Source organism: Convolutriloba macropyga, chromosome 13 (assembly GCF_964194025.1).
Source record: "Convolutriloba macropyga chromosome 13, txConMacr16.3, whole genome shotgun sequence".
NCBI classification, from domain to species: Eukaryota; Metazoa; Xenacoelomorpha; order Acoela; family Convolutidae; genus Convolutriloba; species Convolutriloba macropyga.
Window position 1 is genome coordinate 11,535,331 of NC_134480.1, and position 27,152 is coordinate 11,562,482.

General features: G+C 36.1%; 2 protein-coding genes across 2 annotated transcripts in view; both read right to left on the reverse strand.

Moving 5' to 3' along the window:
* Positions 1-320: 320 nt before the first annotated feature.
* On the reverse strand, positions 321-19,409 carry LOC142351597 (ATP-binding cassette sub-family C member 4-like). The gene is made up of 9 exons (XM_075403732.1): positions 19,363-19,409; positions 16,656-16,878; positions 15,319-15,618; positions 13,622-13,803; positions 9,964-10,053; positions 8,912-9,103; positions 5,995-6,176; positions 5,539-5,635; positions 321-424 (listed from the first exon to the last, which is right to left on the reverse strand). The coding sequence occupies exons 2-9, from the start codon at positions 16,831-16,833 to the stop codon at positions 404-406; spliced, it is 1,242 nt and encodes a 413-aa protein (XP_075259847.1). The 5' UTR covers positions 16,834-16,878; positions 19,363-19,409; the 3' UTR covers positions 321-403.
* Positions 19,341-27,152, reverse strand: part of LOC142351621 (ATP-binding cassette sub-family C member 4-like) — a 152,563-nt gene continuing 144,751 nt past the window's right edge. Inside the window, exon 7 of the mRNA XM_075403758.1 lies at positions 19,341-19,532. Within this exon, the coding sequence (XP_075259873.1) occupies positions 19,341-19,532 (192 nt within the window). The remainder of the gene's footprint in view (positions 19,533-27,152) is intronic.

The following is a 27,152-nucleotide window of genomic DNA, read 5'->3' on the forward strand; positions in this document are numbered from 1 at the left end:
TTCAAGGAAACTATCTGATGTAGATTTACGATCAGCTGAATCATATTCAAGAAATGGCTCAGCAATAAATTCCTACAATGACATTGAGCATGTTTCTCATATTGCATCAACTCCCCAGTGAAATCAAAACAAAGGGCATGTATATCGGAAATCAGCGAACCCTTATTTGCAAATATTTTGTTGTCAACAATACTGTCTTTCAGCCAAGCCACGCCTGATCACAACAATGAATGTGGTTCGGAAACCAGTTAAAATGATTACAGATGGATATCATAGAACTCACGATCTTTAAACTATATTGGTTGTAATTGATAAAAATACATGAAAAGATGGAAGCAGTTGACCAAGTTTAATGAAAGACATGAATCACTACACGGGTCAAATTAGCACAAACAGTTTATTATTAAACAAACCGAAATTTCATCTGAAATGAAGCACAAATTCATTAGTTGTCACTTTTCACACCTGGCAGATCTGTAAACAATTTTGAAGTCTTGTCAAGCCTAAGCCTATCTTGGTCATGACGTCACAAGCCAGTGCATGATCAGGTAAGCTGTGAGTTTTGAATTATAGGTCTTGGGCTGAGTTGTTTTTCTCAGTTGTTATTTAATTTTTTTCAATACAAAAAACAGATGTGAAATGGATTGTCTTCAAATATATCCAAATGGAGAAAGAAGCACCAGCAAATACGAGCATTTCGAAAATTTCAATAAAAGATTGCACTAATAGATGTTTCACTAGAACGCGCCCATCGTTGCTCTACGACAACTTGAATTAATTGGAATTTGTGCCACATTTTGAATAAACATAAGCACCCGTTTTGGAAAAAAAACTTGGTGTACTTTAATAGTTCTGGATTTAAATCTGGATAGTACCTTAGAAAGTGGAACATTCCAATTGAGTTAACCTTCAATTATGATCAAATTTCAATTATGATTACAAATTTGAATAATTTCCCGTTGAATTCACCCCCAGGACTCTACATGGTTGTCAATGACCTGATTGGCCGTTGAGTGACATAAAATTTGAGCCAAATTTTGCGCTTTTGCCTCGATCTGACAAACAGATACTTATTTTCAATAACACTCAAAATTTCGAATCTAAGTATTAACTTCTAAAATAGTGTTATCAGCGTTATACAGAAATCTGTCAAACTTTTCGTAATTAAAAGATATTACGTTCAATCTCCATTATGAAAGCTTGTTTGGTCTCAAGCTTCAAATCATGTTATTAGAGGTTATTATAGTCCACAACCAAGTGATATTTTGAAAAAGAAAAGCGATTTAGGCGCACTCGTCATTTGACCTCCCGCAGTGAAAAGGGGACAATTGAGTGTAACTGCTCCAAATTCAAAATGAGAGAGTAATTCAGAATTACTCTATCATTTTTTTTTGAATTTTTAGCCGCAAGATACCATTAATTCAAGTGCTTGTTTGCCCATAAATTTGGTTGATTTTCTGTTGATCTCTTTATCAAATTGTTTTAAACAAAAACCGACAGAGAGAAATCTAAAAGCAGCCGAAGACAATGACCAGCAAGCGCTCAAATTAATGGTATTTTAGCTCAGCGAGGGGGATCGTGGCTTGGATAAAGGCACTAACGAACTTCGAATGAAATTATTTTAGCTCACTATAGACAATTACTACAATTAGAATGAAAAAATAAAACTCATCCTGCAAAAGACAAGATGTCGAGCATAAAAAAGTCAATGCGAACACCAAGTTGAGGAGTGAGGGAAAATACATTCTAGAGCAAACATTCAAGCAAAAATTTTGAACAAAAGGCATACAAAAGTGCGGGGAAAAGCTTCAAACCTCGTTCGTAACCACTAACAAATATTCCGCTTTTGGTGATCAAAAATTTCTAATCAAATGATGAAAAGAAAGAGAAAAACGAGATTTTTCCAAAAGAGGATTTAAAGAAGTTGCTAGATATGCATTGTATGAAAACCTTTCTACTTTTCCACCTTTACGATCATGAGTTCATTCTTATAGTCTCGGTTCCATTTAAATCTGGCTTTAAAAAATTTCTGTTTTGTTAACAGTCACAACATGCAAAAAAAAATTAGTAAGAATAAACAGCTGTTATTAGTCTGGATGTCTACCTAAAAGGACTTGACGTTCATTCTCCGTGACAAAACTTTACGCAGAATATTTTCAAAACAAACTCCTCAAGACGAATTTAAAAAAAGAAACAGGAATTACAAATTCTATTAGTTTTGATTGGAACCAAAAATTGAAATAAAAACTTAGAAAATTTTGATACAAGTGATAAAAAATATTGTTTTTATCATCTGAATAGCATATTTGGTGTTTTTGGAACAATTTTACTCTTTCACAGCCTAATAAGAACGTTCTACCCAGTGTGACGATGTTGTAGCTTGAAGCTTGACTTCAAGGCATGTACGCTCACTGTTATCATGGGCCAAAAAAACACGAGCAGTAATCACGGGAAAAGACTCAAAAGAAAACAGCAATTGGAAAATAGAATTTCTTGTGAGGTATTGATAGTTTTTCAATTACTCATAACAAGCATTCTAAATGCCAGCAAAAATGTTTTCGGAAGTTGGCAGCCATTATACCAAATTCAATAGCATAGATTTAGGAACGAAATAATTTAGTTTTTATGTGCTTGAAAGCATAAATTATAACCGGCTAACGTTGGAGGAATTGCTCTCCAACTACTGCCACGTGGTTGGCTTCGTCAGTAGCCAGCTGCGGCTTAGGGAGACTAGCTTTAGCTTAACTGACCGGGAGCGGGGTGGGTATAAGGGGGGGGGGTGCAGTTTCAGTTAGATTCTTAAACTGTATCAATTCAGCCTCTCAACTGGAAACTGCAAAATTACTTATTAAAACACGCTAGCAACCACCCTTACGAACTCCGATAACCTAATTATCGCACATTGACTTTATGACACGGCTTCATTAATTTATCCGATTTCTTTCTATTCTGCTCGTTTGACCTCGACCGTATTCACTACATTTCATAATTTACATAATTAAAATCCATTCAGTATAAGAAGAGTGAGGTAAGTCAGAAATCGACCGCGAAAATCGTGACTTATGCGAAACAAAAAAGTGATCGAGAGGTACAATGAATTCTTAATAAATAGCAAGGCGTCATGAGCCTTCGAAACCTGAACAAAAAACCTGAAAAATACAAATCTGAACATAGGTAATTTTACAATTAGAAATGAAAAGACACAAAATTAGTTCAAAAAATCATCAAATAAGCTCAATTATTGTTATCCTTGGTATTAAAGTTATCAAATACAAGAGTTTTGATTACAAACAGAATAACGCACAGCTGGACAGCTAAAACAAGTTTCGTTTTACTAACAAAAGAATTGGAGAACAACAAAATTTAGCAGGACAAAAATTTCAAGCAGAACAAAAAAGGCATTAAAATCCAAAAATGCACAACAAAAAAATTCCACCAATTTGTTAAAGTTTCTGGAAGGCTATCTCCTCAAAATCAAATTTATGTTGGCAAGGTATTTGCAGAAAAGCAAAACAAGATCATAAAATTATTGATTTCGTGACTTGCAAGAATATAGCTGGACATACAAGCGACAGCAAAAAGCAAAAAAAAACTAAAGATTTTCAAATAAAAAATGAAAAATTCCCACAAATTTCTGCAAGTTATCATTTGTTGTCGCCTAAATCCTCACTTTAAACAGTATGCAAAATTTGTCTTAAGAAAACTATTGCCACTTGAAATCGACCAGACATAAAATGCGGGAAACGTTTTAAAAAATTTAAAAAGTTTCAAAACTTATTTCTAATTGTATCAGCTTACTGATATCATGGTATCATATAATAAACGAAAGCGAAAAGGACAACACAAAATGTTTTAAAAAATGAAAAAAAAATCACAAACATTTCAAAAAATGACTAAAATTCCCGAGATCATTATCATCAAAAAAATTTATCTAAATCATAAAAACATCCATTAGTTCAACTTCAAACTTTCAAAAAATCCATCACACGTTGTAACAGAAAAAAATTGAAAATAAAAAAAAATCAAAAAGTTGGAAAAGTAGCATAAATTGCTTCAAGCTTCATTGTTAAAGTCGGCATAAAAACACGTACCTTAAAAAATTAACAAAAAAAGAGTCACTGATAGCAACTGGTCCACAAAAAAATTGAACTTTGTCAACAACTAGAGTGATAAAAGAATTTTGACAAACAAAGAAAAATTGTTTCTTGGCTCAAAACTTTGAAAAAAAGAGTTTTAAACCCTGACAATAGGTCTTCCCATGATCTTCAACAAAACAAGCACTTGAAAGACCATTTCGGCCCGCTTAGAAGACACTGGGCTTTGCGTGTTTATTCTGTCTTGAAATTTCAAGGTAAACGAAAAATTTGCAAAAGACATCGAAAAACATAAACCGACAAACGTCGGAAGAATTGCTCTTGATCGACAGGCGAGGCAATTTAATTCAGGGGCTGTAGCCTAGATCAATTTTGGGTGCAAAACACCTTTCCTCCGCCTGGATTCGAACCCCTGACCTCCATATCCACAGCCATCGCTCTCACCACTGCGCTACAAATCACGTAATACTTTTCTGCAACCGATTTTATATTAGCAACACGCTTTACTTCGGAGCAATAGAGATCACTCATAAAAGAAAAACGAAAGCGTGAAAAAGTCACTTGGAAAGTCAAAGAATGTTCTAGAAGAAAAGCGCAAAATTGCCAAGCGAAAAATTTGCATAACAAAAAGACACACACGTTTACAATAATTGCTATGAACTTCGTTCAAGAGCAATTAATAATAACGTAGCAGGACAGCTCCTAAATTACAATTCAAAGCATTTTCCTTGACTAATTAAAAAAACTAGTCCTATAAAATATAAGAACAGAAACATAGAGAAGAAACCGTTCAAAGAAACTTGAAAAAAATCAGTAAACATCTAAGACAAATTGCCGCACATGAACAAAAAACACTAATTTTGTTTGAACACCGTTTTCTCACTCTACTTTTAAATTATTGTGAAAAACTTTACTCTAGAAAACCCCTTGCTTTTTCGCTCCACTTCCTGTTTCCCTGTTGTCAGCGTGACTAAAATCACTGCTCCAGTTTGATTTCAAAAATTATGAAAGCGTGTGAACACATCTTTCAAAAACATTGGATTGTAAAAATCTTTGGATTGTACAAAAAGGAGAGTGCCTCAATAACTGCCGTTGAGAGGCCGACGGCGGCTATTAAACAAAAAAATTGAACTAAAATTTTCTGAGGAATCCATTACGTATAGTTTTTAAAAGACTGACATTTAAGCCTCGAAACTGTTAAAAACATGAATTTGCTGAAAATGCCAAAAGTTACCCAAAATTTAAATCTAGATTTGTTTTTCATAAAGTATGTCATATTTTGATTAAATAGCAAACTTCTTCGCAAGCAAACCTGATCGTATAATTTCTCGCCCCAATTAAGGTCAAAAAAATTCCCTATTTAAAGCAGAAACTATTTACGGCAATATACTAAGCAAGCAGTAGATATTAGCAAGTTTCACATATACGCGGGTTTTAAAATTACCTGTTGGAAAAGGAGGACTTTGGTTGCTTGGTGTAAATATTGGAGCTGATGAGTTGCAAGAATCACAATCTTGTCTTTCAGCAACCCTGAGATGCACCTGAACAAATAAGACTATATTCTAACATCATATATTTTTACACTTACCATCATTTCCCCGATACAGAATGCTCAAGTCGATGTCAGACTGAAAAATTTCAGATATAAAATCAAAGGATCATGAAAATTGGAAAACAAAATTCAACACTTGCACAAACAACAAATTTACTGCAACAACACTCCCCAGGATAATGAAGCGCTTAGAGTTGCAGAATTGAACATATTTTTAAACGTTTTTGCCCTCAAGCATAGTGCGAGCATGTTCTCTGCAACGGAACCCTCTTCGATCTCAATATGCGACCATCACCAAAAGGCGGTTCGGTTTTGAACGACAAACAGTTAAAAATCCATGGTACATACTTTTCGAAGAGCTGTTTGCTGACATGAGTGTCAACAGCGGACAAAGGGTCATCAAGTAGGACAATATCTGCGTCCCTGTAAGCTGCCCTGGCTAAAGATATCCGTGCTTTTTGTCCTCCACTCAACATGACACCTCTCTCACCCACTACAGTTTGATCACCATCCGGCATTATCTCGAAGTCCTGAGATTAAACACGACGTTATCCAAAAACGTCAATTCATGAAAGAAAAAAATAACCAGATAGTTAAATGCCCGTACTTAACGCCGTACGTATAATAATATATCAATAATAAATATCAATAATAAATCTGAAGTAGTTCCCAAGCTGAAAGACTCAAACGACACTGACCTAACAGCGAATGAAATTGTTGAAAAATTCAACATGCACTTTACGAATAATGGCTGTGAGATTCAAAAGAACGTTCAAAATAGTGAATTAAAAACATTTGCGTCTAAAAGTCAGTCCATGTTTTTATTTGAAGTCACAGAAAAAGAAATTTCTGATCTCATTAATTCGATTGATAACAAAAATAGCTCAGACGATAATTTCATAAGCAATGTAATAGTAAAGACGTTTAACCGAGAACTATCACCTCTCCTTGCTGCTCTTGTTAACCAATCCTTCAAACAGGGTAAATTTCTTTCCAATTTGTCGCGTGCAAAAGTTTTTCCGTTGTTTAAAAGCGGCTGTAAATCTGATATCAACAATTATCGACCTATATCGTTATTGAAAGTATTCAGTAAAGTTTTTGAGAAGGCAATGTATAGAAGAGTATACAACTATTTTGAAAAATTTGGATTATTTTATTGCAAACAGTATGGATTTAGAGAAAAGCACAGTACGATTAACGCGGTAGCTTGCATTACCGAAAAATTTAGATCTAACTATAAAAGAGAAGTAGTAACTTTCTTTCTTGATCTGAAAAAAGCCTTTGATACGGTAGACCATGAAATTCTGTTACGTAAATTAGAATGTTATGGAGTTAGAGGACCATGTTACAATTTGTTCAGGTCATATCTTAGTCATAGAAAACAACGGGTGGAAGCTTGTGGCATGTCATCAAGATGGCTTCCGATTAAATGTGGGGTACCGCAGGGCTCAATTTTAGGTCCCTTATTGTTCCTAATATATATAAATGACCTTCCATATGTTTGTAACAGCTCTGAAGTCTACTTGTTTGCAGATGATACAAATGTAACATCATTTGCCGGCCTCCGAAATGATATTGAAGAGGACCTAAGTAGAATAAGTCATTGGCTAAATGCTAATAAGTTAGCGCTAAACTTAGACAAAACAGTTCAAATGACTTTTGGTAAAAGTGCTTCCAATCCTAGTACAATGTTTGCGTTTAATAATATTGTTGTTAAAAATAATTCATCGTGTAAATATCTTGGTATTTTTATTGATACAAAGCTCTGCTTTCAGACCCATATAACAAAACTTATCGGAAAGTTATCTAGGCATTATGGCATTATATCGAAGCTTAGGCATTATACCCCAAGAAAACTACTTCTAAGATATTATCGTAGTAATATTAATCCTGTTTTACAGTATGGAGTACTAATTTACGGGTGCTGCAGCTACAGCTCACTTACACCTTTGTTCCTGCTTCAAAAGAAAATTCTCAAATTCATCTACTTCCGAAAACGAACCGACAGTAGTGAAGATATATTTGCTGATAATAAAATTCTATCTGTGTATGAACTACATATTTATGAATTGTTAAAATTTGTCCTAAAATCTATCAACAATTTCCATTCAGATGAGTTTTTAAATAGTATGTTTACTTTTCATAATTTCTCTTCAACACGCTCTTCTTGTTTAAATTTGCTTAAAGTGCCATCGTTCAAAACAAAAATTCAACGTTCATCTATTCAATATCGTTCAACTATTTTGTATAATAAATTAAGAAAGGTTGATATAATGCCTGACTTGATCGGTTGCTCGTATAAGGAAGTGAATGATTTTTATCATACATTCAAAACTACTTTCCTTGTTAGTAATTTTGAATTAGTACGGTATGTATTTAGTGTTTGAGCTGCGGGTAATTTTTTGTGACTTCTACTTACTCCTGACCTTGCTGCTTGTGCTCAATCAGATGGTCCATGACCGGTTGGCGTCACTAGTTGAATCCAGAGGCTCATTCCACCGTCAGTAGAGGCAAGGTCGCTAAGGGAGTAAGTAGGGGATCAATCGTAAAATCTCGGAGGCCTAGTATTTAAGTTCCGATTTTTTTAAGATTTTCAAATTTTAAAATTAAGCTTTAGACTGCATTAATGTATGTAGGATACCAGATTTTTTTTCTGTTAACATGTAGCAACCCATGACCGGCGACAGAAAGCAGAGATTTTTTCTACAGTCTCAGTTCATTATGTGAAATCCTTGTTTACGTTTGTTTCGACTACAGTTTAACTTTTCATTACAATTAATTCTAATGTGATGTTTTGTTTTTCATCAATCCTGGGCAGGTCATTGTAGACCATCTGGTCTTGTTATCTGTCCTCTTCATGTTACAGTTTGTATAGTGCCATTCAGTCCTTCTTATCTATCTAATTTTGTGTTAAATTTTGAAAATTGCTGAGCTAATTTAAATTTGTAATTTTCAATTATGCATGAAGAAATTAATTCTTTCTTTCTTTCTTTCTTAAGTCAATATCAGTACTGGGCTTGAAATATAAAATACGCTTGAAAGAAGCAAATTTCAAGCGAGAAAGCGAGCAAAATATATTACATGGAAGACTTGCATTTACAATTCCCCAGTACTGATTTACACTTAGAGTTCGGTACGGGTGTTCACATGTTCTCTAATAATTTGATTGTATTTTTAAATTTTCTATTTAAGTTGATGCAGCTTGTACATTAGATGGCTTTTCCACCCGGGAACGGGGTTATTCACAATATCACCACAACCTTACCCTTGTAAGAGAACAAGCCAGAACAACACTGTTGTAGAGATAGGGCTTCAGGGGCAAGCCAAACAGAATGTTATCCTGGACAGTTCCAGCCATGATCCAGGCCTCCTGGGAAGAGTAGGCAACGGAACCACTGCATGTTTTGGTGCCATTCAGTATGACCATTTCATCGATTAGACTCAGCAGCAATGAAGACTAAACAAGTTATAGCAGTAGAATCGTCAATAGGAACCATTGTAGAGGAAGGGAGGCTATGGTCCTAAATGTTACAATATATTTTTCTAATCCTGATTCAAAATCACTATACACTATCTTTTGATTGCTATTTATCATATCTATCTTGATTATAATTATGATGCTTTAATTTTTGACTACATAGGAGTTGACTTGATGCCCTCGAGTTGACCGACTACCCTTTCAGGGAGGCGCTTTCTTTTAATTGACCTTTTTTTTAACTAGAACGCTTTTCAGTATCACTATCACGAGCTTCAAACATCTTCGAGCAAGATTTTAGAAAGCCACATTTCCTATATAGCGCCACATTCTAAAATTTACTAATTGCGTGTTTGAAGCAAAATTACGTGACTCTACTAAAGTCACTTCGAAACTACAACTTACATCGCGAACCGCTATGCTGTTATTACATTTATTATCATTATGACTTCGTGATATTCCACTGGGAAAATATGCCCCGCAGTTATAATGCCCCGCAGTTATAAGTCGATCAGTTTACATTTCAAGTTTTCTGGGTTAAAGAAATCTAAGATTCCATTTTTCAGCAAACTAAACTTAACTAACCTCTACCTATTTGTCTACTCCGCTTTAATTAATGGATGCTTATATTTCAGAGAAGTTTTAGGATCTATTCCGTTTCGGCCCCCCAGTGTGTTTCACGCCCCCCAGTTACAAATTATATGTTTTTATACAGCAAGTTACTATGTAAGAAAATAGCACGTGCGCCTGGGGGGGGGGGGGCGTATAAAATATAAGCCCACTAAGCTGGAGGGGGGACAGAATAGATCCAAGTTTTAAATCAAATGTAGTGATCAACTCACTTTTCCACTTCCTGTTGAACCCACAACCATCACCAGTTCACCACGCGCAGCTGTGAAGTTAACGTTTTTCAAATTGAAGCCAGTATTGGTCTGAAAACAACAATTTCCAGTATTGGTTTATTGAAAACAATAGCAGGCAGATTGCTGGACAATAACTGCGAGAACACCGAGCGTCCTAGCTTAAATAGACCACAAAGACCAAAGAGGAAAACAAAGCCGCCAGGTTGTCGGAAAATAGCCGCGATAGACGCTTGTTGCCTTCTATGAATTGAAACGACTAACGAAATAAGATAGACAGATTGACCACCAGTCCTTTAATAGACCACTAGACTTTTTGAAATAGAATTGGACTGCCAATTTTATTACACATCCGGTCTATGAGGAAAAAGCCCTAAAAGAGTTTTTTCAAAATTGATATTCGAAACCAGAAACTCAAGACTAATATTCAAGAATTAGGGCATATAAGTTCGGCACTACTTAGATGCACACTATTGACCTTTAACTAGTAAATGTTCACAAAAATAAAATTCATTAAGCGAGTTCAGAAGTCATTTTTTGAGTGAGGTAAGTCACGCAGTTGACCTAAAAGCAGAACAAATGACGTCACGCACACAATTTTTACCTGCATAGCAGTAGAGACCACTGAGTAGCTACAAGAAGTCAGGTCGCAAGAATAATCGATGGAGACGAATTTAAAAAAAACCACGATATCCCAATAATAGCCGCTATCGCTTCGCGGCTACTAAACACAGCCAGCAGATTGCCGGAATAGCTGCGAAAGAATAGACTTAAGTGCCGTATAATACAGATAAAAACAGATACAGATATAATTTGAAAAAGTTATCAACGCCGCTCAAAAATACTATGTAAAAAACATTCAGCGATAAATTAATAAGGCTTAGTAAAGTGAAAGGGCATTTTATTGAGTGTGGTAAGTCTCGTATGATCAAAATCCAATCACGCAAATGACCTATAAACTTTTTGTTAGAGGGAGTGAAAATTGACGTCACGCGCGCAAATGCCGTTAGAGAGAGGAAGAAGTCATTCAGAAAATTTGATTTTTTTTCAGCTTTGCAGTGTGAACAAATGTAAAACGAAAAAGAGCGTCAGACGACAAAACAAAAAAACCAAGATCACCACAATATAGCTCCGTTCAGCTTACCGTTCAAATTTCCAAATCAAATTTCCAACACTAAATTCCATTAAGAAAAATAAATTTATATTTATAGTTTGGATGACCTCTATTGACCATCAAGTTGAGTTTACATTTCTAAGTCATTTTATAGAGTGAGGCAAGTCATGTGATCAATAATTTAGCGCACAAATAACCTAAAAATCAAAACATAATACAAAAGCAAGACACGTTGATCAGACGGATTAAGCTGCAGTGATAGAAATCAACAAAAAAGTAGCTGTTCGATTTTTAGTCACATGATCAAATAAATGGTCGTAGCAAATTGAGGCAGACCAGGATGAAGCCAATAATAGCTTTGTTATCACTTAGCTGCCATGAACAAAATAAACCGACTAACATAGTATCAAATGCTCGCGAAAGACAGGCGGGGAAATTTAATTTAAAAGGGCGTAGCTTAGAAATAATTTATGGACACAAAAATCATCGTCCCCTCAGTGGTTCGAACCCTGGACCTCGAGTACCTCCTCCTCCCATCTTAACCCCTGAGTTACAATGGCTTTGCTTCCGCTCCGATTACAATTGCTTTCTATTAGCACAAAACTTTATTTCAGAAAAAGAGCAAATTAGATCAGTGAAAAAAATCAACTCAAGCGTGAAAATAACTCAAGAAGTCAAAGATTGATCTAAAACAACAGCGCAAAACCGGTCAGGTAAAAATGTTGCAGAAAAAAACGTTTACAAAAATTGCTTCACACTTGGTTCGATAGCAATTAAATTTTATCAATTTATTAGTTACAAAAAGAACAAGACAAAAACGTTCTTTTCCTGCCTGATGGCTACCGGAAACCACCCCAAATTGTTTCAGTTTTTGAATTTCTGTCAAGAGCAAAATGAAGTCATAGCCCTTCTACATCCCCAGTTGCTCAAACACTCAACCAATTAACAAAAAACGATTAGCCTAACTCCTCTTCGAGTGGCTACAAGTGATCCGAATTGAAAAAAAAAACAAAAACGAGATCTCAATATCGCTTCGCGGCTATTAAAACAGAACATGAATTAAAGATAAAAGAGTACGCTACAATGCCCAACATTCGCTTAATATGAACTCCTGACAATATATTCAACAAAGGGAGTCTTTCTCGTTATACACCCAAGACAGCAATAACCGTAATTCTAACGTAATAGGTACTTCAACTTTCATGGGTCTATTATGGGACAGAACCAAACCTTGCTGCATGAGTTTATAAAACTTCTCTCCTAAAAATGGAATTTCCGTTCCGCTTTTTTAAAAAAATATCTGAATGGTTTTTGAATGCCGTGTTAATCTACTCAACAATTCTTAAAAGTACAGAGCATTTCATGAATAACGTGTGCAGCACAAAACTGTCAAACTAAAAAAGAATTGTCATTAGTTATGAGTGATAACATAGCCAGCACATTACCGAAATAGCTGAGAAATAGACCTGCGTGCCATATAATACAGATAGAAACAGATACAGATCTAAACTGAAAAAAAAAATCGACGCCGCTCAAAAAACTAGGCTAGAAAACATGCAGCGATAAATTAATAAAGCTTGTTAAAATTCATTCCACAGAAGCCTTTTATTAGGGAGCTTTACTGCACATAGGAGTTCCTTTCACCTTAAACAAATTCAAATTCAACTTAAGTTTTAAAAAGCAAAAGTCATTTTATTGAGTGAGGTAAGTCACGTATGATCAAAATCTAATCACGCAAATGACTTAAAAACTTTTGCAAGAGAGAGTGAGAAAGGACGTCACACTCGCAGATGCCGTCAGTGAGAATAAGTAGTCATTCAGAAAATTTGACTTTTTCAGCTTTGCGGGTCAGACGACGAAACCAAAAAATAAGCCAAGATCACTGCCATATAGCTCTGCTCAGCTTAAAACTTGGCACCTATAAAAAATATAACATCATCTACGGAAAACTTGATTGGAGACTTTAAATACCAATGTTTTTGCAAAGCTCACCAGAAAAACTGCACGCTCTTCATCTATAAAATATTTTAGTTTCTGTCTTTATCTTATCAGTACACAAAAAAATCATACAAATTGAAATTTATGATCTAACGAGGAACCTAAAATTTAACCAAAAATTCAAAATTCAGAGCCAAATACTGTCCCATTAAACGGTCAAAACCTGTTCTCAAAAATATTGCATCATCAATTTGGCGAGTTTGTTCATCTGAAAATTTGTGGCAGAACCAATTTTGCTCCATTAATTTACTTGAAGGAAATCGACGACAAATGTTTAAGACTTTGTCAAAAACTGTTTTTGAAAAGTCTGGTCAATTTCGTGATGCGTCTGGTAATCGTTTCAGGATTTGTTTCGAAGGTCATTTCAGTGAAAACAGGGTTTTCCTTTATTTAATATTTTTTACTACTGCTTGGCTGGAAAACTGATAGGAGTAATTTTTTTTTCAATCTCACTACATCAAAAGTTAACCACGGTAAATAAAATTTCGATCGCATCGCAATTTCGAATTTCAAGTTGGCTTGAGTTACCTCTGCATCGAGGGAGTCGTGGGTTGCAGTTACATTGTTGAGCACCACCTGTGCGACGTAGTCAGGGTCACTCTCAGAAGGGGTGCTGGTGGTAGCCCTACCATCTCCAATCACAACCTCCAGAACAACCCTGTCGCCCTTCTTACCCTTTGAAGGTCTCCCAGGGATGGCGGGCATCACACCTGAACATGAAAGATCTCAGATTGTACTAAAAAAACTCCGGACCTGATTGCACACGTGAATTCAAGAACACATTTTTTTTACAAAATTCCAGAGAAATGGTTTCATGTGTAGTGCGGTATTGGTGTGAAAGGAAAGATACAAGAATAAACATAACCGACTAACGTCGGGCGAATTGCTCTCAAACGACCGGCGAGCGGTTGGCTTCGTCAGTAGCTAGCCACGGGGGGGGGGGTGCACTGGGAGCTGATGGGGGCAACACTGGGTTGGGGGGGGGGCAACTGCGCGGTGGGGATGGGGGTCAACGGGGGGGGGGGGGGGTTCTCAACCACTCAGAACCGCCCTTCACACCATAAGTATAAGTATAAGTCTCCAAAACAGTTTGAGCTGAAACAGCTGAAAGGCTCTAAGAGCACTTAATGCCCGCTGGGCGCTACCTGTTTATCCCGTTTTTGAGGACGAAAAGTCAAAAGCGTCAGACGAAAAATCGGTCAAGCGAAAAATCGCATAAGAAAAAGACCAACAGGACTAATATAATTGCTACAAACTTCGTTTGAGAGCAATTAAAAATCTTCATCCTCTGGGAAAACATAAGCCACCAATCAGCATAACCGAACCCAAAATTGCCAAAGCAAACCGCAACAGAAATAAAACAACCAACGATCGAAAAGACAGAACCAGTTTTTGCACACCCCAGTTCTCTGAGTCAGCACAGCTTGCAATAGAACTGATTTAAGAAACAAATTTTCAAAAGCAAATTTATAAAAGAAAACTAATATCTATTTTCTGAACAAAAATTTCTATTAGAATTAAAGTCAAAATTTTTTGTCAAAGTGTCTCTAAAATTTCTACAATTTCTGGCGGTTAGATATAACGAGGTTACAGCTTTGGTGAAAACAAAATTAATCTGCAATTAATCTGCAAACAATTACTTCGTCCCTACGGACACTTTCACTTCACACTATTCGCACCAGTTTTTGCCAACTTTAATTTTCCAATTAGAACCAGCATTTCTATAAATCCGTTCAATCAACTTTTCCGTTGGTAAAAACTAAATAAATGAAACAGTCACCAAAAGTATTTCAGATAACTGGGAACTGTCCTCAATTTCACAATTGGAAAAAAGGAAGAAACGATACAAAATTTCTTTGCCTTATTGTCGTCTAGTTGCCGTTGTCCAGCCTGTACTTGAACAGCTGCTTAATCCACTTTTTTTTCAGAGAAATTTGCGTTTCCCAAATTTGCAATACAGCTAATGTTTTCAAGCGTATAAAAATCATGCATTCTAAGCGTATACGAAGCGTGGGTGAAAAGGTCTAATTTGAGTGGAAAAAAAGGAAAATTAAGCTTGGAAACATAAATATTAGGAGCCTTTTCAAGGAGCGGTTCATTTTTTCAAGAGCTCTTCCTTAAGATTACTTTTGTTTTTTTTTCCACGAAAGGCAAAAATTGAAGTGTTAAAGCAGCAATCACATTTATTTCACAAACTGCTTCACAATTGAACTGTTTCAGCTCACCTGTTTTGGCATATTCGACATAAAACTGCGGTTCCTCCACAATATCAATCAAGTTTTGGATCCGTTTGACTGCGACGTTTATTTCTGCCATATAAGGCAAGGAAAGCGTGTACAATTGTGCATAGAGCTTCAAATCGCCCATCAGCAACATGTAGCAAAATAGAACGTCGGGCAACAGGTGGTCATTATGGACGTAAAGTACGACGAGAACCGTTGCCATGGTAACCAGCTGGGGAGATCCTGCGTTGATACCATAGTTGACTCCGTTCAGAACATGCACTTTGATCAACTCGTTCACTTCTAAAGAGCAACAGAATTCAAAAACAACTCTTGTCTATGAAAAGTGCATAACTTTTAAGATCTTAAATCATTCTTACCTATATTGTATATCTTATAAAATCTCATCTGATAGAGAACATCGAACAAAATGATATAAGAACAGCATATCTTATAGATTCTTAAGGTCTTATAAGTCAGAGCGAAACTTAGAATCGATGCCTCCCCCCCCCCCCCCCCCCCACCACCACCACAGCTTAGTGGGCATATAACTTTTACCCCCCCCCCCCCAACGCGCGTGCTATATTTTACATAGTAAAGTGCTGTATAACTACACATAATATGTATCTAAGGGCATAAGATATACTGGGGGCCGAAACAGAACTTCTTATTACATCTCCCTTCTTATTACATGTCAAATCATTCGTGTGAGATATGCAATGTTGAAAGACCAAGGAAAATTTCTGACTAAAATTATTTGATTTTTCAGAAATTCTTCTCATTATAATTCTGCTTCCACGCCTTTAAAAATGTACAGCCCAGCAAATAAACACAGAAAATTACTCCAGTCAAAAACGGAAGTTAATCTTGTAAGAAGATGTTACGTCTTGCTAGATCAACTTTTTCTTTAAATACGTTGCAGGATTAACTCAGTCTCGTAAAGCTCACTGACAACCATCATCTTATGAAGAACAATTACACCCCTTCCAATAAGCAATTATATTAAACACAATTTTTGTATTGGGTCTAAAAAGTACAGTAACCGGAAACACTTCGTCACCATAGAGTGTCGAACGCAACTGGGAACTGTTCACCCCCTACCCCCCCACACACCCACCACCACCACCCGGTAAACAAAATTTATAATTTTTGCTTTTATTTCGTCGGGCGAGCACTATACTATGCTTTTTTGCACTATTAATGATTTGCGCAGCCTCAAAAGAGGTAGGACGAGCCATTCCTTCCAATCTATATTTTTTACCACGTCATAAAGGTGAAAAATGCCAATAACAGAAGGTCATAGGCTTCCATAGAGGGGGGGGAATTCCAGCACAACATACCTTTGAGTCTGAGCTTTTTGATGAGTCTTTTGAATGAGTCCTCCCAGACGTACATTTTGATCACTCTTATACCCTCAATGACTTCTCGCATCAGCTTCACTCTCGCATCTCCATATTTGGCGCCATTGGTTCTGAATTTGCTGAAGAGAGAGGTGAAGGCTAACTGTATGGGTATCATTACCAAGTATAAACTGCAGCCCAACACTCCAGGCCACCCAATCACCTGTCGAACGAAAAAAGGGTGAAATAAAAACTTTTTTTCTATTCATAGATATAATAACATCGTACAAATTGCTCTCAAACAATAGGCAGGGTAATTTAATTCAGACGGATCTTTAGACTAGACAAGGATGCTCGTTAATGTGCGTTCGCACATGATGTTCACCCGAGCTCATCTACACTTTTGACTTAATTGTCAATCAAATGAAGAGATAATAAAAATAGATGTTTGAGTTTTAAAAAAGTTTAAAAACCCAAGTACTTATTGAATTACATAATGTCATGCCTCGTTACAGCGCTGACAAGGCCTTTCATTGAAAAACTACGAGAAAAAAAACAAACAACAAAAGAAGCAAAAACAAAAATTTCACGGCAAAAACTAAGTATCTAAATTTCACCTAGTACCTAGTACCAACGCCAAAATGCAATCGTATAAAACCTTAACTGTACAAATTTACATTGTCCACACTCTACAGCACATGGCTATTTTCTTCAATGAAACTAGGCAACAAAGTCGACAAAAGGAAATAAAAAGGCGAAATCGAAAAATCAATCAACTTTTTTAAACCAAATAATTTCTAAAGTCTTAAAAATCATTAGCTTTTAACACAATAATTCTTAATAAATTTACTAAACATTCATTATGAAACCAATAGCACCTGTCGTTGGTTAGATTAAATCATAGGAACAGACTACAGAAGCAAAAAAAACTCAAAAAATACAATTTGCGAAAACACAAATTATTGAAGCCATTAAAATCAGTAGCTATTATCTGAACTCTATGTATTCTTCCTTCCATTTTCATTCAAACTAATTCAACTAAAATTATACTGAAGGATTAAATAAGTGCATTTGGGCCACATTTGAAAATCATTGGGATCTGTTATTACGTGAATGTGCTAAAAGAAGACAAAAAGAAATACAAGTGCACCACTAAAACTTTTATTTAAACGCATATTGCCCACAAACAAAACATCAGTTGCGACATGATATCACCGGACATTTTTCCAATACAAGAAATTCAATGGGACCTCTCAATGATAAGAATAAGCTAAAAGTTGACGAAAAAAAGACAACAAAAACTGAAAAGTTTTTAAAATCATTGAAAATGTAAAATATCATGAACTTCGAAACAATTCGCAATAAAATGACTGCCTCGGGTAACATAAATCCTTGATTACTCAATTACAAGTTTTTGAGACCGGCCAGCATTTTACGCCTAACTAAAGATATAAAAAAATAGGCAAAAACCGCTAATTCAAAAAAAAAATTGAGCGAGAAAAGTGTCGAAGCCAACAAAAAAAAACTTTTTGGTAATGAATTTTCTATCATCCATTATATTTTTAACAGCATAAGATTCTTTTTTTTAACATGATTTCGAAATATCAATGAATATGAACAAAGACCTTCAAACCACAAAATTTCTGAGAAAACCGGTACTATCAACGCCATTAAACTCAACTGCTTTCAGCGAAAGGCAATGAAAGCACTCGATGGGAGCATAAGAGTTTTGTCTCGATGGGACAACAAGGATGTTGGTCGTCGACAAGTCATACGATAAGACATTACAATAAGTCATTGACTAAGAAAACAACAGAAAATACAGGCAAAAAATTCAGTATAAAAAAGCGAGAAGAAAGTGTCGATGCCATTTAAAACATAAGCTTTACTTTGAAAACGTTTTCTATGATCCATTGAACGTCCTTTCTGAGCCAATTGGAACCAACACTAATAGGATAACGTCACGAGACTTCAGAAGAACCAAAAAAAAATCCAAAAACTTTTAAAAAAGTCCAAAAAATTTAAGAAAATTCGCGAATCGATTTTATCAAACCAAAAGTTAGAAGATAGAGCCGCAAATTAGATTATTTTTTTGAAGTAGGAAAAAAGGAGTTCCCGTAATTACTGAGATATTCGAACAGTTCACGAAGATAAGTCTAAGATTGGTTAATGTTCAAAAATTTTTTCCGTAAAATTATTTTTGAAGACTTAACAGCCATTAAATTCAATAGATTTCAACAGAAGTCAACAAATACGCTCAGTCTTGACTCGATAAAAGGACAAAGATGTTTTTCATGCATAGGTAATCAATGAGATATCACAATAAGTCTTATGACTGAGAACAAAAACAAATACAGAAACCAAAAAATCATTAGAAAAGTTTGAGAAGAAAGTGTCGCAGCCATTTAAAACTTATGCTTTTATCTGAAAAAGTTATCTATGCTCCATTTGACGTTTTCTCAAAACCAAAGGAAGTTATCAATATAAGGATAATGTGATAAGACTTCAACAGGAACCAAAAATACAAAAATATCCGAAAATCGATTTTTTTTAAATCTTGTGGCATTGAAGCCATAAAACCAGGAGTTAGGAAAAAACGGTAACCAAAATAATTCAGGTTGCTGTGGGAAAAAAGGAAGGGGTCTGGTCATTACTGAGAACTTCTTACAGACAAAAAAAATATGTTTAAATAATCTCCCAGACGTACATTATGATCACTCTTATACCCTCAATGACTTCTCGCATCAGCTTCACTCTCGCATCTCCATATTTGGCGCCATTGGTTCTGAATTTGCTGAAGAGAGAGGTGAAGGCTAACTGTATGGGTATCATTACCAAGTATAAACTGCAGCCCAACACTCCAGGCCACCCAATCACCTGTCAAATGAAAAAAGGGTTAAATAAAAACTTTTTTTCTATTCATAGATATAATAACATCGTACAAATTGCTCTCAAACAATAGGCAGGGTAATTTAATTCAGATGGATCTTTAGACTAGACAAGGATGCTCGTTAATGTGCGTTCGCACATGATGTTCACCCGAGCTCATCTACACTTTTGACTTAATTGTCAATCAAATGAAGAGATAATAAAAATAGATGTTTGAGTTTTAAAAAAGTTTAAAAACCCAAGTACTTATTGAATTACATAATGTCATGCCTCGTTACAGCGCTGACAAGACCTTTCATTGAAAAGACTACGAGAAAAAAAAACAAACAACAAAAGAAGCAAAAACAAAAATTTCACGGCAAAAACTAAGTATCTATATTTCACCTAGTACCTAGTACCAACGCCAAAATGCAATCGTATAAAACCTTAACTGTACAAATTTACATTGTCCACACTCTAGAGCACATGGCTATTTTCTTCAATGAAACTAGGCAACAAAGTCGACAAAAGGAAATAAAAAGGCGAAATCGAAAAATCAATCAACTTTTTTAAACCAAATAATTTCTAAAGTCTTAAAAATCATTAGCTTTTAACACAATAATTCTTAATAAATTTACTAAACATTCATTATGAAACCAATAGCACCTGTCGTTGGTTAGATTAAATCATAGGAACAGACTACAGAAGCAAAAAAAACTCAAAAAATACAATTTGCGAAAACACAAATTATTGAAGCCATTAAAATCAGTAGCTATTATCTGAACTCTATGTATTCTTCCTTCCATTTTCATTCAAACTAATTCAACTAAAATTATACTGAAGGATTAAATAAGTGCATTTGGGCCACATTTGAAAATCATTGGGATCTGTTATTACGTGAATGTGCTAAAAGAAGACAAAAAGAAATACAAGTGCACCACTAAAACTTTTATTTAAACGCATATTGCCCACAAACAAAACATCAGTTGCGACATGATATCACCGGACATTTTTCCAATACAAGAAATTCAATGGGACCTCTCAATGATAAGAATAAGCTAAAAGTTGACGAAAAAAAGACAACAAAAACTGAAAAGTTTTTAAAATCATTGAAAATGTAAAATATCATGAACTTCGAAACAATTCGCAATAAAATGACTGCCTCGGGTAACATAAATCCTTGATTACTCAATTACAAGTTTTTGAGACCGGCCAGCATTTTACGCCTAACTAAAGATATAAAAAAATAGGCAAAAACCGCTAATTCAAAAAAAAAATTGAGCGAGAAAAGTGTCGAAGCCAACAAAAAAAAACTTTTTGGTAATGAATTTTCTATCATCCATTATATTTTTAACAGCATAAGATTCTTTTTTTTAACATGATTTCGAAATATCAATGAATATGAACAAAGACCTTCAAACCACAAAATTTCTGAGAAAACCGGTACTATCAACGCCATTAAACTCAACTGCTTTCAGCGAAAGGCAATGAAAGCACTCGATGGGAGCATAAGAGTTTTGTCTCGATGGGACAACAAGGATGTTGGTCGTCGACAAGTCATACGATAAGACATTACAATAAGTCATTGACTAAGAAAACAACAGAAAATACAGGCAAAAAATTCAGTATAAAAAAGCGAGAAGAAAGTGTCGATGCCATTTAAAACATAAGCTTTACTTTGAAAACTTTTTCTATGATCCATTGAACGTCCTTTCTGAGCCAATTGGAACCAACACTAATAGGATAACATCACGAGACTTCAGAAGAACCAAAAAAAAATCCAAAAACTTTTAAAAAAAAGTCCCAAAAAATTTAAGAAAACTCGCGAATCGATTTTATCAAACCAAAAGTTAGAAGATAGAGCCGCAAATTAGATTATTTTTTTGAAGTAGGAAAAAAGGAGTTCCCGTAATTACTGAGATATTCGAACAGTTCACGAAGATAAGTCTAAGATTGGTTAATGTTCAAAAAATTTTTCCGTAAAATTATTTTTGAAGACTTAACAGCCATTAAATTCAATAGATTTCAACAGAAGTCAACAAATACGCTCAGTCTTGCCTCGATAAAAGGACAAAGATGTTTTTCATGCATAGGTAATCAATGAGATATCACAATAAGTCTTATGACTGAGAACAAAAACAAATACAGAAACCAAAAAATCATTAGAAAAGTTTGAGAAGAAAGTGTCGCAGCCATTTAAAACTTATCCTTTTATCTGAAAAAGTTATCTATGCTCCATTTAACGTTTTCTCAAAACCAAAGGAAGTTATCAATATAAGGATAATGTGATAAGACTTCAACAGGAACCAAAAATACAAAAATATCCGAAAATCGATTTTTTTTAAATCTTGTGGCATTGAAGCCATAAAACCAGGAGTTAGGAAAAAACGGTAACCAAAATAATTCAGGTTGCTGTGGGAAAAAAGGAAGGGGGTCTGGTCATTACTGAGAACTTCTTACAGACAAAAAAAATATGTTTAAAAATGATTAATGTTCAAAACTTTTTTTTGACAATATATTTTTAAAGTCTTAACAGACAATAAGTTCAATAGCTTTCAACAGAAGTCAATAAATACATTAATTCATGTCTCAACAGAAGGACAAAGATGTCTGTCAAGCTTGGGTAATCAATAAGATATCACAATAAGTCTTATGACTATGAAAACAACAACAAATTCAGGCAAAAACCAAAAAATCAGTAGAAAAGTGCGAGAAGAAAGTGTCAAAGCCATTTAAACCACCAGCTTATCTCTGAAAACTTCATCTATGATCCATTGAACGTTTACCTTGAACCAACGGGAGCTATACAAACTAGGATAATGTGATAAAATTCCAAAAGGATTCAAAAACACGAAAATATCCAAGTTTTAAAATTGCTTTAAAAATCTTGTGGCATCGAAGTCATAAAACCAATAGATAGAAGATAAAACCGCTAAACAGTCTGGTTTTGGTTGCAGCAGAAAAGAAGGGGATCCTGTCAGTACTGAGATTGACTTACAGTTTACAAAAATAAATTTATGATCATTTAATGTTTAAAAAAAATTGAAAAATTATATGTAAAGTCTTGACAGCCACAAATGGCAGAGCACTCGCTTAGCATTCGAGAGGTACCGGGATCGATGCCCGGCACCTCCACGAAATTTCTACTAGTTTTGCCATATAACTGAAAAATTGTCATGAAGAGAACCTTTGGTTAGCTTAGATCTGATTTCAACACTATGAACAATCAAAATCAACCCTTCGATGAAATGTTAATTCATCGAAGACTTACTTTAATCTTCACAAATAAGAATCTTGAACAGTAAACTCAACAAGAATCACAGTAGTTTAAAAACTGGATCACAGTCCCGAAATAAACCCCTAACTGTCCCTAACGTCCCGGCCGTTTCTCAAGGAACGGTGTAAAATAACAGCAAAATGGTGAGCCATCAACGGGGGTGTAGCTGAAATGGTAGAGCACTGGACTAGCATGTGAGAGGTACGGGGATCGATGCCCCGCACTTCCACTAAATTTCTACAAGTTTTGCCATATGTCTAAAAAATTGCCATGAAGAGAACCGTGGGTCAGCTTAGATCTGATTTCAAAACTATGAGCAATCAAAATCAACTCATCGATGAAATGTTAAATCATCGAAGACTTAATTTAATCTTCACCAATAAGAATCTTGAACATTATACTTAACAATATTCACAATAGTTCAAAAATATCAAAAATAGGTTCACAGTCCCAGATTAAACCCCTCGCTGTCCCTAACGTCCCGGCCGTTTCTCAAGGAACGGTGTAAAAGAACAGCAAAATGGTGAGATATCAACGTAGTTGTAGCTGAAAAGGTGGAGAGCTAGCGTAGCAAGCGAGAGGTACGAGGATCAAGGCCCCGCACCTCCACTAAATTTCTACTAGTTTTGCCATATGCCAAAAAATTGTCATGAAGAGAACCCTTGGTTAGCTTAGATCTGATTTCAACACTATGAACAATCAAAATCATCCCTTCGATGAAATGTTAATTCACCGACAACTTACTTTAATCTTCACAAATAAGAATCTTGAACAGTAAACTTAACAAGAATCACAGTAGTTCGAAAACAAGTTCACAGTCCCGGATTAAACCCCTGGCTGTCCCTAACGTCCCGGCCGTTTCTCAAGTAACGGTGTAAATTAACAGCAAAAAGCTAAGATATCAACGAGGGTGTAGCTCAAATGGCAAAAAACTCACTTAGCATTCGCCCGGCACCTCGACTAAATTTCTACTCGTTTTGCCCTATGCCTGAAAAATTGTCATGAAGAGAAGTCTTGGTTAGCTTAAATCTGATTTCAACACCTCCGAAGAGCAATCAAAATCAACCCATCGGTGAAATTTTAATTCATCGAAGACTTACTTTAATCTTCACAAATAAGAATCTTGAACAGTAAACTTAACACGAATCACAGTAGTTCAAAACCAGGTTCACAGTCCCGGATTAAACCCCTCGCTGACCCAAACGTCCCGGCCGTTTCTCAAGGAACGGTGTAAATTAACAGCAAAAAGCTGAGGTATCAACGAGGGTGTAGCTCAAATGGCAAAGCACTCGCTTAGCATTCGCCCGGCACCTCGACTAAATTTCTACTCGTTTTGCCATATGCCTGAAAAATTGTCATGAAGAGAAGCCTTGGTTAGCTTAAATCTGATTTCAACATCTCCTATGAGCAATCAAAATCAAACCATCGAGGAAAATTTAATTCATCGAAGATTTACTTTAAACTTCACAAATAAGAATCCTGAACAGTAAACTTAACAAGAATCACAGTAGTTCAAAAACAGGTTCACAATCCCGGATTCACCCCCCGCTGTCCCTAACGTCCCGGCCGTTTCTCAAGTAACGGTGTAAATTAACAGCAAAAAGCTGAGATATCAACGAGGGTGTAGCTCAAATGGCAAAGCACTCGCTTAGCATTCGCCCGGCACCTCGACTAAATTTCTACTCGTTTTGCCATATGCCTGAAAAATTGTCATGAAGAGAAGCCTTGGTTAGCTTAAATCTGATTTCAACACCTCCGATAAGCAATCAAATTCAACCCATCGGTGAAAATTTAATTCATCGAAGACTTACTTTAATCTTCACAAATAAGAATCTTGAACAGTAAACTTAACACGAATCACAGTAGTTCAAACACAGGTTCACAGTCCCGGATTAAACCCCTCGCTGTCCCTAACGTCACGGCCGTTGCTCAAGGAACGGTGTAAAATAACAGCAAAACGGTGAGCTATCAACGGGGGTGTAGCGCAAATCGCAGAGCACTCGCTTAGCATTCGAGTTGTACTGGGATCGAGGCCCAGCACCTCCACTAAATTTCTACTAGTTTTGCCATATGCCTGAAAAACTGTCATGAAGAGAAACCTTGGTTAGCTTAAATCTGATTTCAACATCTCCTATGAGCAATCAAAATCAAACCATCGAGGAAAATTTAATTCATCGAAGATTTACTTTAAACTTCACAAATAAGAATCCTGAACAGTAAACTTAACAAGAATCACAGTAGTTCAAAAACAGGTTCACAATCCCGGATTCACCCCCCGCTGTCCCTAACGTCCCGGCCGTTTCTCAGGTAACGGTGTAAATTAACAGCAAAAAGCTGAGATATCCACGAGGGTGTAGCTCAAATGGCAAAGCACTCGCTTAGCATTCGCCCGGCACCTCGACTAAATTTCTACTCGTTTTGCCATATGCCTGAAAAATTTTCATGAAGAGAAGCCTTGGTTAGCTTAAATCTGATTTCAACACCTCCGATAAGCAATCAAAATCAACCCATCGGTGAAAATTTAATTCATCGAAGACTTACTTTAATCTTCACAAATAAGAATCTTGAACAGTAAACTTAACACGAATCACAGTAGTTCAAAACCAGGTTCACAGTCCCGGATTAAACCCCTCGCTGACCCTAACGTCCCGGCCGTTTCTCAAGGAACGGTGTAAAATAACAGCAAAACGGTGAGCTATCAACGAGGGTGTAGCGCAAATCGCAGAGCACTCGCTAAGCATTCGAGAGGTACGGGGTTCGATGCCCCGCACCTCCATTAAAAACCTACAAGATTTGCCATATGTCTAAAAAATTGCCATGAAGAGAACCATGGGTCAGCTTAGATCTGATTTCAACACATACTATGAGCAATAAAAATCAACCCATCGACGAAAAATAAATTCTTCGAAGACTTACTTTATTCTTCACAAAAAAGCATCTTGAACAGTAAATTTAACAGGAATCACAGTAGTTCAAAAACAGGTTCACAGTCCCGGATTAAACCCCTCGCTGTCCCTAACGTCCCGGCCGTTTCTCAAGGAACGGTGTAAAATAACAGCAAAACGGTGAGCTATCAACGGGGGTGTAGCGCAAATCGCAGAGCAATCGCTTAGCATTCGAGTTGTACTGGGATCGAGGCCCGGCACCTCCACTAAATTTCTACTAGTTTTGCCATATGCCTGAAAAACTGTCATGAAAAGAAACCTTGATTAGCTTAAATCTGATTTCAACACCTATGCGCAATCAAAATCAACCCATCGAGGAAAATTTAATTCATCGAAGACTTACTTTTAACTTCACAAATAAGAATCCTGCACAGGAAACTTAACAAGAATCACAGTAGTTAAAAAAAAGGTTCACAGTCCCGGATTAAACCCCTCGCTGTCCCTAACGTCCCGGCCGTTTCTCAAGGAACGGTGTAAAAAAACAGCAAAACGGTGAGCTATCAACGGGGGTGTAGCGCAAATCGCAGAGCACTCGCTTAGAATTCGAGTTGTACGGGGATCGAGGCCCGTCACCTCCACTAAATTTCTACTAGTTTTGCCATATGCCTGAAAAACTGTCATGAAGAGAAACCTTGGTTAGCTTAAATCTGATTTCAACACCTATGAACAATCAAAATCAACCCATCGAGGAAAAATTAATTCATCGAAGACTTACCTTAAACTTCACAAATATGAATCCTGAACAGTAAACTTAACAAGAATCGCAGTAGTTCAAAAACAGGTTCACAATCCCGGATTCACCCCCCCTCGCTGTCCCTAACTTCCCGGCCGTTTCTCAAGTAACGGTGTAAAATAACAGCAAAAAGCTGAGATATCAACGAGGGTGTAGCTCAAATGGCAAAGCACTCGCTTAGAATTCGCCCGGCACCTCGACTAAATTTCTACTCGTTTTGCCATATGCCTGAAAAATTGTCATGAAGAGAAGCCTTGGTTAGCTTAAATCTGATTTCAACACCTCCGATGAGCAATCAAAATAAACCCATCGGTGAAAATTTAATTCATCGAAGACTTACTTTAATCTTCACAAATAAGAATCTTGAACAGTAAACTTAACAAGAATCACAGTAGTTCAAAACCAGGTTCACAGTCCCGGATTAAACCCATCGCTGTCCCTAAGGTCCCGGCCGTTTCTCAAGGAACGGTGTAAAATAACAGCAAAATGGTGAGCTATCAACGTGGGTGTAGCTCAAATGATAGAGAGCTCGCTTAGCATGCCAGAGGTACGGGGTTCGATACCCCGCACTTCCATTAAAAATCTACAAGATTTGCCATATGTCTAAAAAATTGCCATGAAGAGAACCATGGGTCAGCTTAAATCTGATTTCAACACCTACTATGAGCAATCAA